Source organism: Epinephelus fuscoguttatus, linkage group LG3, assembly GCF_011397635.1.
Source record: "Epinephelus fuscoguttatus linkage group LG3, E.fuscoguttatus.final_Chr_v1".
Lineage (NCBI taxonomy): Eukaryota > Metazoa > Chordata > Actinopteri > Perciformes > Serranidae > Epinephelus > Epinephelus fuscoguttatus.
Genome location: NC_064754.1, coordinates 40,926,497 through 40,941,542, shown reverse-complemented (window position 1 = coordinate 40,941,542; position 15,046 = coordinate 40,926,497). Strand labels below are relative to the sequence as shown.

Here is a 15,046-nt window from a genome sequence, read left to right as displayed (position 1 = left end):
GGACGAAAGGCTTGTGCTTGTGAGATGTAAACCTTTATGGCGTCATCCTCAGCTGAGCTGTAATGTTAGCTAGCTCAGTGAAGCTAGGTGAGATAGCAGTAGATGCACGCTTCCTTCTGTGCAGTGATATAGTTGGCAGGTGTAGTTCAGTAGAGAGAAAATAGTTCCTACATGAAACTGCTCACACCAAGGTCTGTGGATTATCTTGAGCAACCAGGTCATGATTTCTGGAAACAGGCACTGCTGTTGGGTTTTCCCAATGTAGTTCTTGGTGCTTTGAACACCACAAGCTGAGTGCCATCTAGTTACATTAAACCGGAGAGAAGGCAGACATGTCTATGGCCTCTATCTCCAACACTCGCCAACTCACAGTAAAACAATGTAGGTTGATAATAGCACTACAGGTAAGAGGAAAAATATGTATTTTTGATTTAGGGGTGAACTGTCCCTTCAATACTGAGAGACACACATAGAATATTAAAGACACAATAAAGAAGAAACATTTAGGCAGACGCTGACTAACAAAGAGACGACAGATAGAGTGCCAAAAGGAAACTGAAAAGTAGGCCATGGTGTCATTTGTTTGCCTCACTATTTAAATCTTTTCCTCTGTCTCTCACTGAACGTTTAACACCCTGAGTTCTCAGCAACAGCCTGTTTCCCTTCCATGTGTCTCCCTGCAGTCAGTCACTCCAACAGTCAGTAAGTAAGGCAGTCAGTTGTTTTGTCCCGGTGTGGCTAAAGCATTATCTCCGGGGCTTCGCCACGCTGTTCCTTAAGCGTTCCGACATCCTTTCCCAACCGCCGCCACTTCCCACTGGGAAATTGAAAATGCCGCAGTCGCCGCAGGCAACAAGATTTATCTACTTACACACCTACTGAGTGAGAGAGACAGAGAGAGAATGAGAGAGAAGGAGAGGAAGATTTAAGCCTGTCCTGCGAGGAAGCCTATGTTTATTTTTCTCTTGCATACACTAAACAAGTTCTTATACAAATTTGCATGATATGCAAATTCTTGTCACATTAAAAAAATGACTATTTGGCCCGAAAGTGCTTGTTCAAATCCTGACCTTTAAGCCTGTGAAGAAGGCTGGGCACTTTTTCTGGCTTAATCTGAGCTGTTTAGATTTGAATACAGAGATGGGTAAATATGTATTTCGATAGCTGTATCCTCCTCCACCTCTCATCTAGCTTTCTTTTCTTCAACAACCCCCCCTCCACCACACCCACACCAGCTCCCTCCCGTTTGCTCTCTCTCCCTCCAGACCGCCAGGGTAGTGTGTTGTTGTCGAGGGCGACAGGCGAGGCGAGCGACACACTCGCGCTCCGTCAACCGTCTGTCTTTAATGAGAGACACAGAAAGGCCCAGGGGACAGAGACCTGACTCTCTTTCTCTCTCAAACACACACACTAACACATACAGTATAATTTGTGAGTGTAAGGAAACAAAAGTTATGCGTTCCAAGAGAAGGGTAATTACAATACCACACAACTTTGCACTTCTGTTTGCTGCGGAAAACAATATGCAAAAGAGGGAGGAAGAACAAGATGAGCATGAGGATCTGGAGAAGAGGAGAGGAAGAATGGACAAGAGAGAGAGAGAGAGAGGTAGAGGGAGAGAAAAAGGGGCGGTGTGTGTCCTGGTCTCCCCTCTCCCTCTGGTGTTCACCTGGTTACTCATCCATTACACAGAGCACAGTACGTATGACTGACTGGCGGAGAGCGAGAGAGCGAGAGAGTGAAAGAGAGAGAGAGTGGGGGGGTGTAAGGTGGGGGAGACACAGGCAGCTCTTACATGCACACAGGGTTTTCCATCCTATGGCATTAGTGTAAATGGGCAAGGTAATGAACGTTGCGGTGGGATAATTGTCATTGATGGTCATTAGATTCACCCTTCAGTGCCAACACACACACATACACACACACACACATACACATGCAAGCCCACAGCTGGAATATGCAGCATGGCAGAGACATAACTAAGCTGTAATTGCTGAAGTGTATCAATTAATGTGAACAGCAGCGTGTGCTGACCCCCGGTCACTCATTATTACTGAGAGAGAAAGTGGGGGAGACAGGGAGGAAAAAGAGGGGAAAAGGGAGAAAATGAGGGAGGAAGGGGAAGAAAAGAGGAGGTGATGGAGAGGAAATAAAAGTACTCACACTATATTTCTGTTATAAATGGTGGTTGGCGCTTCATGTTTACATTCATCACTAACTGTTCTTACTACAAGCTGAAGCCCCCCACACACACCATCTGTGGCCATTTAGCTGTGCTCGCTCTAACAGTAGCATGAAGTTAATTGAATTCAAAGCTTTCTTATTCCTGCAGCTCTTCACTCCTTCAATTTTACTTTAAGCAGTATGTCTTTATATCTTGACTGTCTATTTGCTTCTAGTACTGATTTAGTTATATTTCTAGGCTTTCCTATATGCATTTCACACATGCATATCATTATGTTTGACTGCATTACCCATGTGAAATTGCATGACATAGCACAGGTGAGTTATTTGGTTCCATTATAATTTGCTGATTTCACGCTACAACCTCCAGGGCTGAAAAATGAAGCCAACGCAAAAGTACCCAAATCTGCAGTTCCTCAAATGGCCACTTGAGACTGGCTCCAAGAACAAGTGAATCCTCATAGACCCCCATGTTAAAATTCCCAACTCTACAGCAGAAATAAACACATTTACAGCCTGAAACAAAAAAATCAGTTTAAGTCGCTATAGCTAATTTCCTGAATCCCCATTCATGACGTTCATGGGCTGAATTTTTATATTAGACACTGGTCTAAATGTTAACAAGGATTAAGGTTGTGCATAATTAAAGCATGGCTGCTTTGATTGAAAGGCAGATGCCATCTGTTGACAAGTTGCCACCACAGCAGCAACAGTGGTTATTTAACTGGCCCATGGCATAACCCCAGAGTCGCAGAGGTGTAGCCATAGCTGTCACTATTTCAGTGTGTTTTTAGTTCACGAAATTTAATTATAATATTTTGATTGCCTCAAAAAGTTTTGTTCAGCATTTGGTTTACATAAAGACCCTCTGTTCCGATAAGTACTTTTTTTGGCGTTTTTTGCCTTTATTGACAGAAAAGCTGTAGACTGACTGACAGAAAAGGTGGGTACGTTCATTTTCTTTCAATGGTTTTGAGACTGGTTTTTGCTGACAAAACTAAGCATTAGCAATAACCATAGCTGTAAATGCACCATGCTAACCATGCTAACCAGCTAGTAGCTAGCATCCACCCCCAAAAAACGGCTAAAATGCCACACTCAAGACTTTACAAAAAGAGTCAACAAACCAATGGGTGATGTCACAGTGGCTACATCCATACACTCTATGGTTGGAATATTTTATGTCAAATAGACCACATGGGCAAAAGTACGTACACTTTTGGCCTCAGGCTGCTCTACTTAGATTAAGCTTGGCCCCTTAAATCTAATTACGGCAAATCTTAATGCTACAACATAACAATGACATTTTAGACAATTATACACGTCAAACAAAATGGCAACATTTTTGGAAGGCCCTTTCCCGTCTCAACATGACAATGCCCCTGCGCACAAACTGAGGTCCATGGGGAGAAAAAAAAGAAAGAAAGAAAGAAAAACATTTTTCTGAGTTCGGTGTAAAGGAACTTGGCTGGTCTGCACAGAGTAGTGACCACAACCCCATCCAACCCCTTAGGGATGAACTGGAACAATGACTCTGAGCAGGGCCTTATCACCCAACATCAGTGCCTGTCCTGACTAATGCCCTAGTGGCTGAATGGTAGCCAATACCTGCAGCCAGTTTCCTAAAGATCCTCCTAGACGAGCTGAGGCTTTGAAAGTAGCAGATTAATGCCCTTAGGTTTTAGAATAAGATGTTCAACAATCACATTAAGACGTCAATATACTTTTGGCCATGTGTTGTGTTTGATCTGATGGTACGAAGTTTGGCTTTATTCCAGCATGCCTGCATTGGACTCATGTGCCAAGTCTTCTTCTTATTTTAAATCCACACAAATAAAACATGATGCTATACTCACGTCAAAGAAGTGCCCCGTCATGCTGCAGCGATGGCACTGTTTGTGCCAGTATGCTCTCTCACTGCAGGAATCATAGAGGTGCCCAGGCAGGCCGCAGTTGTTGCAGTGCCTATTGGGACATTCATTGGACAGGTGGCCTGGGTTGCCACAAAGGAAGCAGGGTGGAGACTTCTGCACACACACAAACACAGATACACACATTACACAGCTAGTAGATTTAAGTGCTTGTACTCATCAGTGTGTATAAGCTGTACATGCCGCTGTGCACTGAGTGGAACTGACTTTGGGCTCAGGGCAGTTCTTGGAGAGATGTCCGGTCTTGTTGCAGTTTCTACACTCGACGTTCTTGTTGGTGTAGTATCTGTTTGACAACCGCTGTGCCGCCACTCTGGCACCTTTGTCTTTGTTACAGATCCGAGCCTGGAACACACACAGTTGATGCATCATTTACTTATTTTTATTGTTTTGTACCCACAAAGTACATACGTTCAACTGTCAGTCATTCATTTTCAGTAAAAATCAGAGAAGTATTATTTTCCAACTCATTGTTATGATTGACAAAAAAGATCAGAGCATACTTTGAGATAAGACAGAGCTTTTACACTGGCATTTCTCGATGCGCCGAGTCAAACCATACCACCTGCATTTGCATTTCCATTACCAGTTTAAACACGCCGAATTACCCCAAGTCGCACCAAGTGGCTGATGAAATAGACCATCTCCAGAGTCAAGCCAAGGCATGATCAACTGCCTACAAGTGGCAGCTACCGGCAACTTTTACAATGGAAAGTTTTCTTGCATGTTACTCAATGCATAATTCGAAGTCATGAATTATTGACCACATCTTGAATCTCGGTGTTCGGGTACACTCCCTAAGCACTCCACTTATGCTTTTGAGATATTGCAAGTAAGCTGGAGGAGATGGGCATCTGGCAAACATTCATGCAGTGCAGACAGAGAATTAAAAACTCCAATAACGGAGCAAGAGAGTTGTTAACCTCAATAACACCAGCAGAGCACACAGAAAATCGCTCTGTTGGTTCACAAGTACATGCACGTCATAACTTAAAGACACACCTTCAAGTGGGTAGCATGTTGTATAGGGACGCAAATCCCTGCTCACTGAGCTAGCTTGCCGAGTCAAGCTGAGTCAAGTCATGCAAGCACATGTATGGAAAAGAAAGGGTACCATACCCTCAAGTTAGGGCTGCTTGTTTAGAGCAAAAATCATGATCACGATTATTTTGGTCAATACTGACATCACGATTTAATTGAAACGCAAATTTGATCAATTGCACAGCCGTACATCTAAAGACAGCAAAGTATTCTCCTAAGAAATCACACATTACTTCTTATTACTAACTCTTGTAACCTTATATAGAACCAGTCCTAGTTAAACAAATACACGTCTCACCACAAGCAAAGACCACAAGCAAAAAGCCTCAGAAGACAAAGTGGCTGAATGTCAGGATATATATTACATACTGTAAAGTTATTAATGTCCACCTACCTCCTTGTCCTTGGACGAAACCAACCAGCTGCTCTCTTCTTCCTCTTCAGCATCTGGCAGGACAGAAAAATACATTTTAAAATGATGCAAATTTAATTGCTGAAGTTTGGGATATTATTTTCAATTATATATATACTCAGTCATTTGCAATTTTAAGTAAATGTTTGCTTTAATTCATACAGTGTGTGATTTTTTTCATAGTAAAAAGCTAAATGATTCCTATGAATCGCACGCATACAAAAACACAATTAGAAACATGAACATGTATCTACAACCCTTTCTCAACTGGTATTCACAAGAAGTGAGGACTTTATGGTAGTCTAAATCAATGAAAGAAAAGATAAAGGTGTTTTTTGCTTTCACCTGCTCTTTTTCTACTCAAACAAAATGACAAGAACTGGAACCAGGATTCGATAACAACCAGAGCTGATAAATTCTAGACAATATCCAACCCTATTAAGAACTCTAAACCCTGAGGAATAAGTTTAGCTTCCTGTAAGAGAAGGACATGTGCACACATACATACACACACACACACACACACTGAGAAACTGACACAGTGGCAGCTCAGCACATCTGTATGAGAGTGGCACTAACAGCGCCCTGAGGGAGACCACTGTATACTTCTCAGGCCCACAGAACTGTAACTGACATCCAGAAATCCTAACATACACACAAACACACACAGAGAAACGCACACGGACACGTGTACTCAGCATAAATTATGTGCTGATAGCAATGACCCACACATGCTTTCACAAACACATACAGACACACCCACTCATCGACCCCCACGATTAGCTGGTTGACAGTCTTTAGCCTTTGGACAAACATACAGCCTTGAGCCATAATCAAATATTACAGTCTCCTTTCCTCCTCTCTCTTTCTTTCTTTCTATCTCTCTTTTTTGTACTCTTGCTCTCTGGCGCCTTATCGCAATTCTGCTCAGCCCTCCTTCCTTTGCATTTGCTCTCTCTCTCTCGTTTTTCTACCTCTCTTAACACCCCCCCCCCCCCCCCCCGAGTGTGAGACTGCAAACAAACCGTCAAACAAATTAAAATGGCTGCTGTTTGGATGGGGCTTCTTCCTGCCACGACCTTCACCTCAAAACAGACACACACCCTTGCAAGAAACTCATCATCCTCATCAAAGCAAAAGCTTGTGACTCCGATTTAGATGACTGCATTTGAGTTCTGGGTTGATTGATTTGGAATGATGTCAACCTTTAAATATCCTTCAGACATTGGACGAGTTTGAAGGCAGTTTTTCCCAAATCTTATATATTTTAGAGAAACACACAGACTGTACAATGTGTATAAACCAACACAATATAAACCCTGTTTTTAAGAGGGGCTTCTCTATCATCATTGAACAAAAAACTGTCCCCAATACAGAATTTATGTAAAGTATTTCCAAATATTTTAGACTGTAACATTAGTATCTACACAGCCAACGGTAAAAACAGTCCACCAAGACTTGAAATGATGATGATGCAATCATGTGACACTAACTATGAAGTTGGTCCATTAAAAATGAATTGGTAATCTTATCCACCAATATTAGCATGTGCATGCATGTTTTTTAAACACCTGCTAAAACAGGCAACAGATTCCTTTCCCATTGCCAGTGGACCAGAGCTGCCTAAACAGCTCTGCAGTAGACAAGTACCCCTTTCTGTATTTTTTACTTGTGTCACATTCGACGTCACAAACGAGTGACAGTGCAGTGGGAAAGATGCTTAAGTAATTTAACTGGACTCATGCTTTACTTAAAGGTCGGTTACACCATTGAGATTGATTTTAATCTCTATGGCTCTAAAAAGGACTTGGTAATGACAAAGAGACAATGTCAGTAAAGCAATGTGTAGTGACTAATCTGACACCAAACAAATACAACATACAAGCAGTTTTAGAAAGCAGTATCTAAAGAATTGTTCACAGAAAGCACACCTAGTGTAATGCACATTTTTAAAGAGGGGCAAGAAGGAAGCGTCATTAAAAAAAAAGCATTTAGCTGATCTCCTTTAGCTTAGTTTTACAGAGCCAAACGCAATGTCTAAAAATGCCTACAATGATGTAAAACAGAAAAGAAGCATATCCTCATACTGCAGAAACTCAAGAGACAAAAGTTTGGTAGTTTTGCTTATTTATTTATTGTTTTATTTATTTATTTTTTTTTACTTCAGTCCAGAGAAGTGAACAGTAAACCTCTGCGGTGCTCACCTTCTGTGAACAGACTGGGGAGCCTCTGTGTGACTTGTGTGTGTTAGTGAAAAGCTCCATGCACGCGTAGTTGGTGTTACACAACAACCAGCACCCAGTCAATGGGCAGCTTGAAAAAAAAAAAAGGCAGGGGTGAAAGGTGTGTATGCGTGCGCAGAAGTGCGTCTGAGTTTGTGTGTGTGCGAGAGTAGGCGTTAGTGACTCAACGAAAGTCATTCCCAAAGCGTCTCCCGGGGGGACTCCCCAAATAAAGAGCAGGAAGCTTTCCCTTAATCTAAGGGCCCCCCATCTCACCAACACACACACGGATAAAGGTTGAAGCTCTTTGTCACGGCCGAGGAATCAAACACATGGGTGGGTGGGGGATTGGGGGGGGGGGGGGGGTGTAGGAGAGGATGGAGGAGGAAAAGAGTAGAGGGTGGGTGGGGGGCTGTTGTCTGTACACTGGGTGAAAATATGCTAATCAACCTTGAGGCCCTGCTTAAAACCAAACCATAAGAGCTGCTCGCTTCGTCGTGGCCCAACTGATCTGAAGGAGTCTGGAGCTGAATAAGCAGATGGCAGCGGCTTCGCCGAGCAGCTGAACGGACTCGAGAGACGGGCCTCCGCCATGTCGGCTGCAACTGTTCAATTTCAACCAATCTAATGGCAAAGCATTTCTTACAGCCATCTTAAAAGCCCAATGATCCTAGAAAGAGAAATACATGTGATGCCTCAGTAGGGGTCTCAAGAAAAACAAGAGACCTGAAACAATCACCAGAGAGAAAAAATTGAGAAAACGTTCCTTAGCATCCCATTTACAGTGAGTTGTACAGGTTCCACTGATTTTTATTCTCTGGGACAACTCGTACATTATCACATCACTCCGCCGTCGAGGGAAATTCGACACAATGGCATGGAAGAGGGGGAGACGGGAAACAGAGGGAGGGAAGGATCAGGGGAGAGAAGGCGACAGATGCTACCTGTCTGTCTCATAGGTACCCTGATTACTAGAAGATGAGGAGGAGAGGGGAGGAGGCTGCGTGCCAGTTCATCAGAGCCGGCAGAACAGAACAAAACAGTAAAATTGTGTGTCTCGGTGTGTGTGTCTCGGTGCGTGTGTGTGTGTGTGTGTGTGTGTGTGTGTGTGTGTGTGTGTGTGTGTAGTGTGAGGGGGAGCTTGTATGTGTGTGTGAATGATTTGAATCTGTCCCTTCTACCAGTGAGAACAGAACAGAAGTGTACGTGTGGCTAATGAACCATGAACACCCGGCTCTCCTGGGGTGACACACACACAGACACACACACGCAGGAAGGGAATATAAGGGGACCACAAGAGACATTCTTCTCCCAGGACAAGGGCCAAGCAGAGTGGTTTAGGTCCGGCAACCCAGGGAAGAGACTAGGAACATCAAGACACGCACCCAGCCTTCAATATGTCGGTCTCTACTGCAAACCACTCTCAACTGCTCCAACCAACCAGTTTCCTACACTGTGTGTGTGTGTGTGTGTGTGTGTGTGTATCATATACAAGCTGTTCTCCCCTCTGTCCCAGCAACATCAAAGCCTTGGACTGGTCTGCCTTGCCCCTATATCCCTCTTTCCCTGTGCTGACACTTAAACAGGCAACCCAAGTCAGCCCGCCCATTGTACGATGCTGTTGACCGGGCCCATTAACACACCGACCAGTGTGCATGCACGCGCAAACAGACAGACACACACACACACACACACGCACACACAGAACAGGAGTGAAAGAGAGGCCTTGCCCCCCAAATGGAGGTTATGTTTGATACTGAAGCGACAGGGCCGGATTAGCAACACTATACATGACAATGGTGAGGGTGGGCGGGAGTGTGCAGACTATGTGTGTGTGTGTCGGTGTGTGTGACGGTGTGTCTGTGCACGTAAAAAAAGTGCTTCCTTTGTGACATCACCCTTGCCCTACAGCCTTGCCCTCTGCGAGGTTAAACACACCAAAAGGTTGGCTAAGTCAGGCACACACACGGACACACGCACACAAACCCGCAGCTTTTCGACGCTCTTTTGTGTGACAGAAAAGTCTGGCCGAGGGTGTAAAACACAATAGCAAAGAGAGCAGGAGAACAAGTGAGATGAACAAGAACAGAGAGCGGGGGGGGTGCATGGGTATGGGGCATGGAGCGCATTACTACACAACAAAAGAGGAGCTGGCTGAATATCAAGCCCACCGGACAGCAGAGAGCATACAGGTAGAGGAGTGTCTGTGGGAATACTGGTGGAGGACAGCGGAGGAGTGGGGCAAACTAGGTCATGAAGATGAAATGATATGCAGAACAAGAGGGAGATAGACACTGTCTGTGTAGATAGATATTTGCCATGCTGGGACTAGATCAATAGCTGTACAGGCCTATTATAGATTAAAGCTGCAGATTTCATTTGGCTTCATTTCATGCTTTTTCTGTGCTAAACTGATCTCTCTGTTAAGGACCCTGACACACCAGACTGACTGTCAGCCATCGCTCAATGTTGGGCTGTCGATGAGTATCTGCGCCCTAGATTTTGCAGTGTGTCCCACACTGTCGGCACTAGTCGGCCCTTGTTGGCAGCTTTTTGGCCAATTCACGAATGTTGAATGGACGGGGGAGCCTGTCTGTGAGAGAAATCACTCAGACTGGCAGTTCAGCTCAGTGCACGAAAAGAGAAAAAGAAGTGAGGAAAGCAAAGAAACAGCTCAAGTCAACAGGGCGTGAGATCAAAACAAACTTGTTATACTGAGTAAGATTATTGTTTTAGCCACTGAGCTCTTTAGAAGAAACCCTCCGTAATTGTCTGTTACTGTTAACACGGTTAATATAACTTGTTTTGTTAATGTGCTAACTGGCTAACTAGCATCTTGAATCCGTTTTGTTGGTCTTTCAGTTTCCCTTTTTTCAGTGATGATACAGACTAAAGCTGCCTGCTGATATAAAGAGTTATTTCCTCTCTCTCTAGTTGGCTGTAGGCTGTGGTCTTAATAGTAGCGTGTTCAAGTGCAACTTTTTGGCCATGACACAGGCGACATTAGGTGATGGAATACGTGGCCTTGGTCACCACTAGTTCATTGATGTTGCTTTGGTGTGTCTGGGTGTACCTGGACAGACAGGGTGAGAGAAGGTACAAAGTAAAAACAGTTTGTCTCCTGTCATTCTCAAACTATGGCAAAGATTGTATTTACAAGAGGGATACACTGTAGTTCAACTGTGTGGGATGAAGGAAAATCACTTTGAAGGGCTTCACATAAAAAAACAACAACTTGAAAATACTGACATGAAGAGTTTAAGGTCTCTAAAAAATATTACTGAGCTTGAAGATTCTCACTCATCCAGGTTATGATAATCTTAAGTGCTATATTGACTTGCTTGTGTTTCTTGTAGACGTTTCGCCTGTCATCCAAGAAGCTTCTTCAGTTCGTCTTCAAGAAACACAAGCCACAAGTCCAGTATGATTACTTAGCTTCTCACTATGAGCACTGCAATCCTTCATGAACACATTTTTTTTTTTTTTTGCAAAAGTTAATAAAGTTTTGTTTAATTTCGACTGAGAGATGTTGAAGGGTGCTCTGACTTATTGGCCACCAGTCGTTATTGGTTGATATATTCGTTCCTAATATTTTGATTAGTGGTCTCTATAAAAGCCAATTGGAAGTGCCGATCAGATGATGCAAAACATGCACTACACCACTAAAATGGCTTCACCATTTGGCAGTTCTGACAAACTGTTGCTCACTCTGAGCATTTACTTTTACATTCATGGTTTACTGCTAACCTGACTTCCAGCTTGCCTGTCCCGAGTGTAGACACACCGTCTCTCTCTCTCCTTACTCACCACATACACACACACACACACACACACACACACGGCACTGAATGCTTCTGTAGAGGCTGCGATACACTCCACTGTTTTCTGACAGTATTTACATTCAGCTTTGTTTTGTCCTGTGCTGTGCCCAAGTGACCAAAGTGGCATCTTCTTCGGTGTACCAGCTCTTTTTCACCTGTATCTCTCCTGGATTTAAGTCTCTCTAAGAGGAAACATTTAATTACATCATTTTAAAACTGCTCGATGGAACAATGCTGACTCAGCGTATGAAATTAACCCTCACAGCTACATGTCTTTCCAAAAGCAGGACATTATCCTTAAACTTTTGTGTGAACAACATTAAAGCAACAATATGTGAAATGTTTTTCCCATATAGATTGTTGTTAAGAATAGTCATATAAATAATGTTACATGATAAATGGAAGGCTTCAAATAGAACCTGTGATCAGCATCTGCTGATTGCTCTGCTTCCAGCAAACAGTGATCTGCCCCTAAAATCCTGATTGGAGCATGTTCTCTCTGTCTGTCATTTTTGTCTGTGCAACACTGAGCAATATATAAATCAGAATCTGATGGCGGTGGGTTGTTTGCTTATGTTGCCAGCCAACTGTCCATAAAATCTGATCAAACCAAATCAACTAAGTCATCATGTAGCAGATAAGTAGATGAGATCTAAGGACTTTTTGTTTCCAGACTTTGCCATTCATTGTTAAATATTTAGTCAAGAATTTTTTTAAAGTTAATGAGAAATATATTAAGCTGTCAGTGGCACTGAAACCCACGAGCCAATGTCATTACTCTCTCTGGAGTTCGACACAGGTGTACAACTGGAAACCTGGCCTGTACCAGCACATGTAAGACCTGACCGGCTGAACCCAACTGGTACTCAGCCTATATTTTTGCTTTATTCCATCCAATATTGATGCAAGCCTGCCAGGCTAATGCAACACATTGGCTAACCAATTTTGGGAAAGGAAAATGTGACTGGTCCATAAATAGTCAAACTCCAAGCTGTGTATTGACTCTGCCTTTGTGCTTCGAACTGAAGCTGTGTACTTCAAACACTCTGAGGAAGGCTCTGAAACTAAACATGTAAGCATATTTCTATTGTGATGTCAGCCAACTAAACAAGTGTGAGTATGTTATCCTCCTTTACTTTCTTTTGAATGTGCTTATTCTTTTGGTTTATGCAGATTGTCTAACTTATCTCTTTCCCTGTTCCCACTGTGCATCAAGTATGTTCTTGCAACACATGGCACCAAAGGATGCACAGAGTTTAAGTTTTTGGTTTATAAGCTTTTCGTATTTAAAACTCAGCCATTACGTTTGGATATAATCAAAGGTATACCCAGCGCGAGCCAGGCTACATCTGGTTGGGTGGAGTGAATCTCTCTGGCTGAGCTGTTGCATGATGCAGGATGTCAACCTTGGATACTGGTTGCAAAGTCTTTCTGAATATAACCTTGATATAACAGACAGGCATATATGTCAAATGATGTCTTTAAAAGGAGATCTGAAAAAGATGTTTTGTCGTGAGTGATTTAGAACACACTGCACCTTGGTGAAAGAGCAGAATGCAGGCAGATGCCATCACCCTGGTCCCTGTTGAATCTGCCTTGTGTTCGGCCATCACATATTTCATCGCAGCCCGTCTCTGATTATCCATCCCTCGCATGACAAGCCGAGTGTTCACCCCCTGCCAGCCCTGTGCCACCTCCTCCCTTCCTCCTCGCCCCCTTCCACACCATGTTGGCAGCCAGGGCAGGGCAGGTGGCCAAACCTGTCAGTCAAAGCACCGTCGCCACGCGGCAATACCACAGACACCAATTACCACACAGCAGGGGCGCGGCCTGGCAACCGCATGGCAACCACATGGTCCAATCAGGGTACACAACAACAGGGACCGGAGAAGGCCAAAAAAAGTGAGTGTGTCTGTTTGTGTGTGTGTGTGTGTGTGTGTGTGTGTTAGTACGGCGGAACCATGTTCAAGTTATCCAAAACCGAGCCAGTGCATGTCCGTGGGATTCACAGGTAGTCATTGTGTCTTTTTAATATCCGTTAGCTTTCTATTTAGTGGAGATTTTTAATTCAAACGCAAAATTTATCTCCACCTATCTGTTGATAATCAGAGTGGTTCTTATTTAAACACACAGTCCTGACTCATGACCAACTCATGCTGGTCTCACCAATCATGCATCTACATTTCAAAAAGACGCTGAATCAAAATCTGACTTATTTAATTACCCCAAACATGCTTTGACAGTTTGTGCCTTCAACACATCACAGGACGATTAAAAACGGTACAAAATCTCACTTTTAATAACAGTTTTTTCAACATGTATGCTCTCCACATTAAGTGTTTCTCTAAATAACTTGTTGTGCAAGATCTTAGGATTCTTCCATAATGATAAAAATGACTGTTTCACTGTCATGTTGATCAAGTTATGACTCAGTATCTGAGTATATCCATGACTCAGACTTTAGGTTGAGTCACAGCTTCAGTGGCTCTCAACCTGGAATTAACCTGAAGGTTATAGTAAATTATTTGGGGCTGTAAAATCATGGCATTCTGGTAATTTACATAACACAGCATTATCGTTTGGAAGCAACAAGAGAGGCTTTTAATCAGGAGATGAAACTGCCAAGACCAATTAGTTTGAACAGCTGTCTTTATAGAGATACTATAAGTGAAACCTACGTGTGTGTAATTTAATATATTTATTGAAATGATAGGACTTCTTTAATGAGAAACCTCTATCTGGATCCACAAAATCAATATACTGTAAAACATTTTCAAAATATATTTTTTGGACGTATGTAATACACAATGATTTACACAGTATAAAACTTAAACACTGCCTTGTTCAGGCTTCTAATATTTTGAGGATTTGGTGGGGGTTTTTTGTCTTGTGTGATTGTAAATTAAATATCTCTGGAGGCAGAATGTTGGTTGAACAAAACCAGCAATTTGATGACATGACCTTGAACGTTAAGACATTATGATAACCACTGTTCACAATTTTCGAACATTTTATAGGTCAAACAAGGACGCATTAATTGTTGGTTGTAACCCTGATTTAAACTTGAACCCTGTGAGTTTTTACACAATACTGTCGCCCAGAAAGAAAAAGGTGATGCTGTTGTATCAGGGCCAACATATGTTACATTCAATATGTCCATTGGTAGGGAAGGTCAGTCTCCGCAGTACGATGGCAGGACAGCACACTAGTCAACAAGTGTTTGTATTTTTAGACTAAAGTCATACTCGTGTACGCAAGCACATAAAAGAATGCTGATAAAACTGACCAAATTATTCAGGGTGCCCCTTTTGTCTTCTGCGGCGAAACACACTAACACACCAGCACACAACGTCTGTAAGGGGCAAATATATTTTAATAAAACCAGTGAGTTGCAACCTCAATTTCATTTTGATGAATTTCCTCCTGCGGGAGTGA

The 15,046-nt window shown here is 42.9% G+C and overlaps 1 protein-coding gene across 1 annotated transcript in view; it reads right to left on the bottom strand.

Moving 5' to 3' along the window:
- Nucleotides 1–15,046, bottom strand: part of zcchc7 (zinc finger, CCHC domain containing 7) — a 60,444-nt gene that overhangs the window by 21,679 nt on the left and 23,719 nt on the right. The window contains exons 4-6 of the mRNA XM_049572683.1: nt 5,551–5,603; nt 4,323–4,460; nt 4,041–4,211 (exon numbers count right to left, since the gene is read on the bottom strand). Coding sequence (XP_049428640.1) covers nt 4,041–4,211; nt 4,323–4,460; nt 5,551–5,603 — 362 coding nt within the window. The remainder of the gene's footprint in view (nt 1–4,040; nt 4,212–4,322; nt 4,461–5,550; nt 5,604–15,046) is intronic.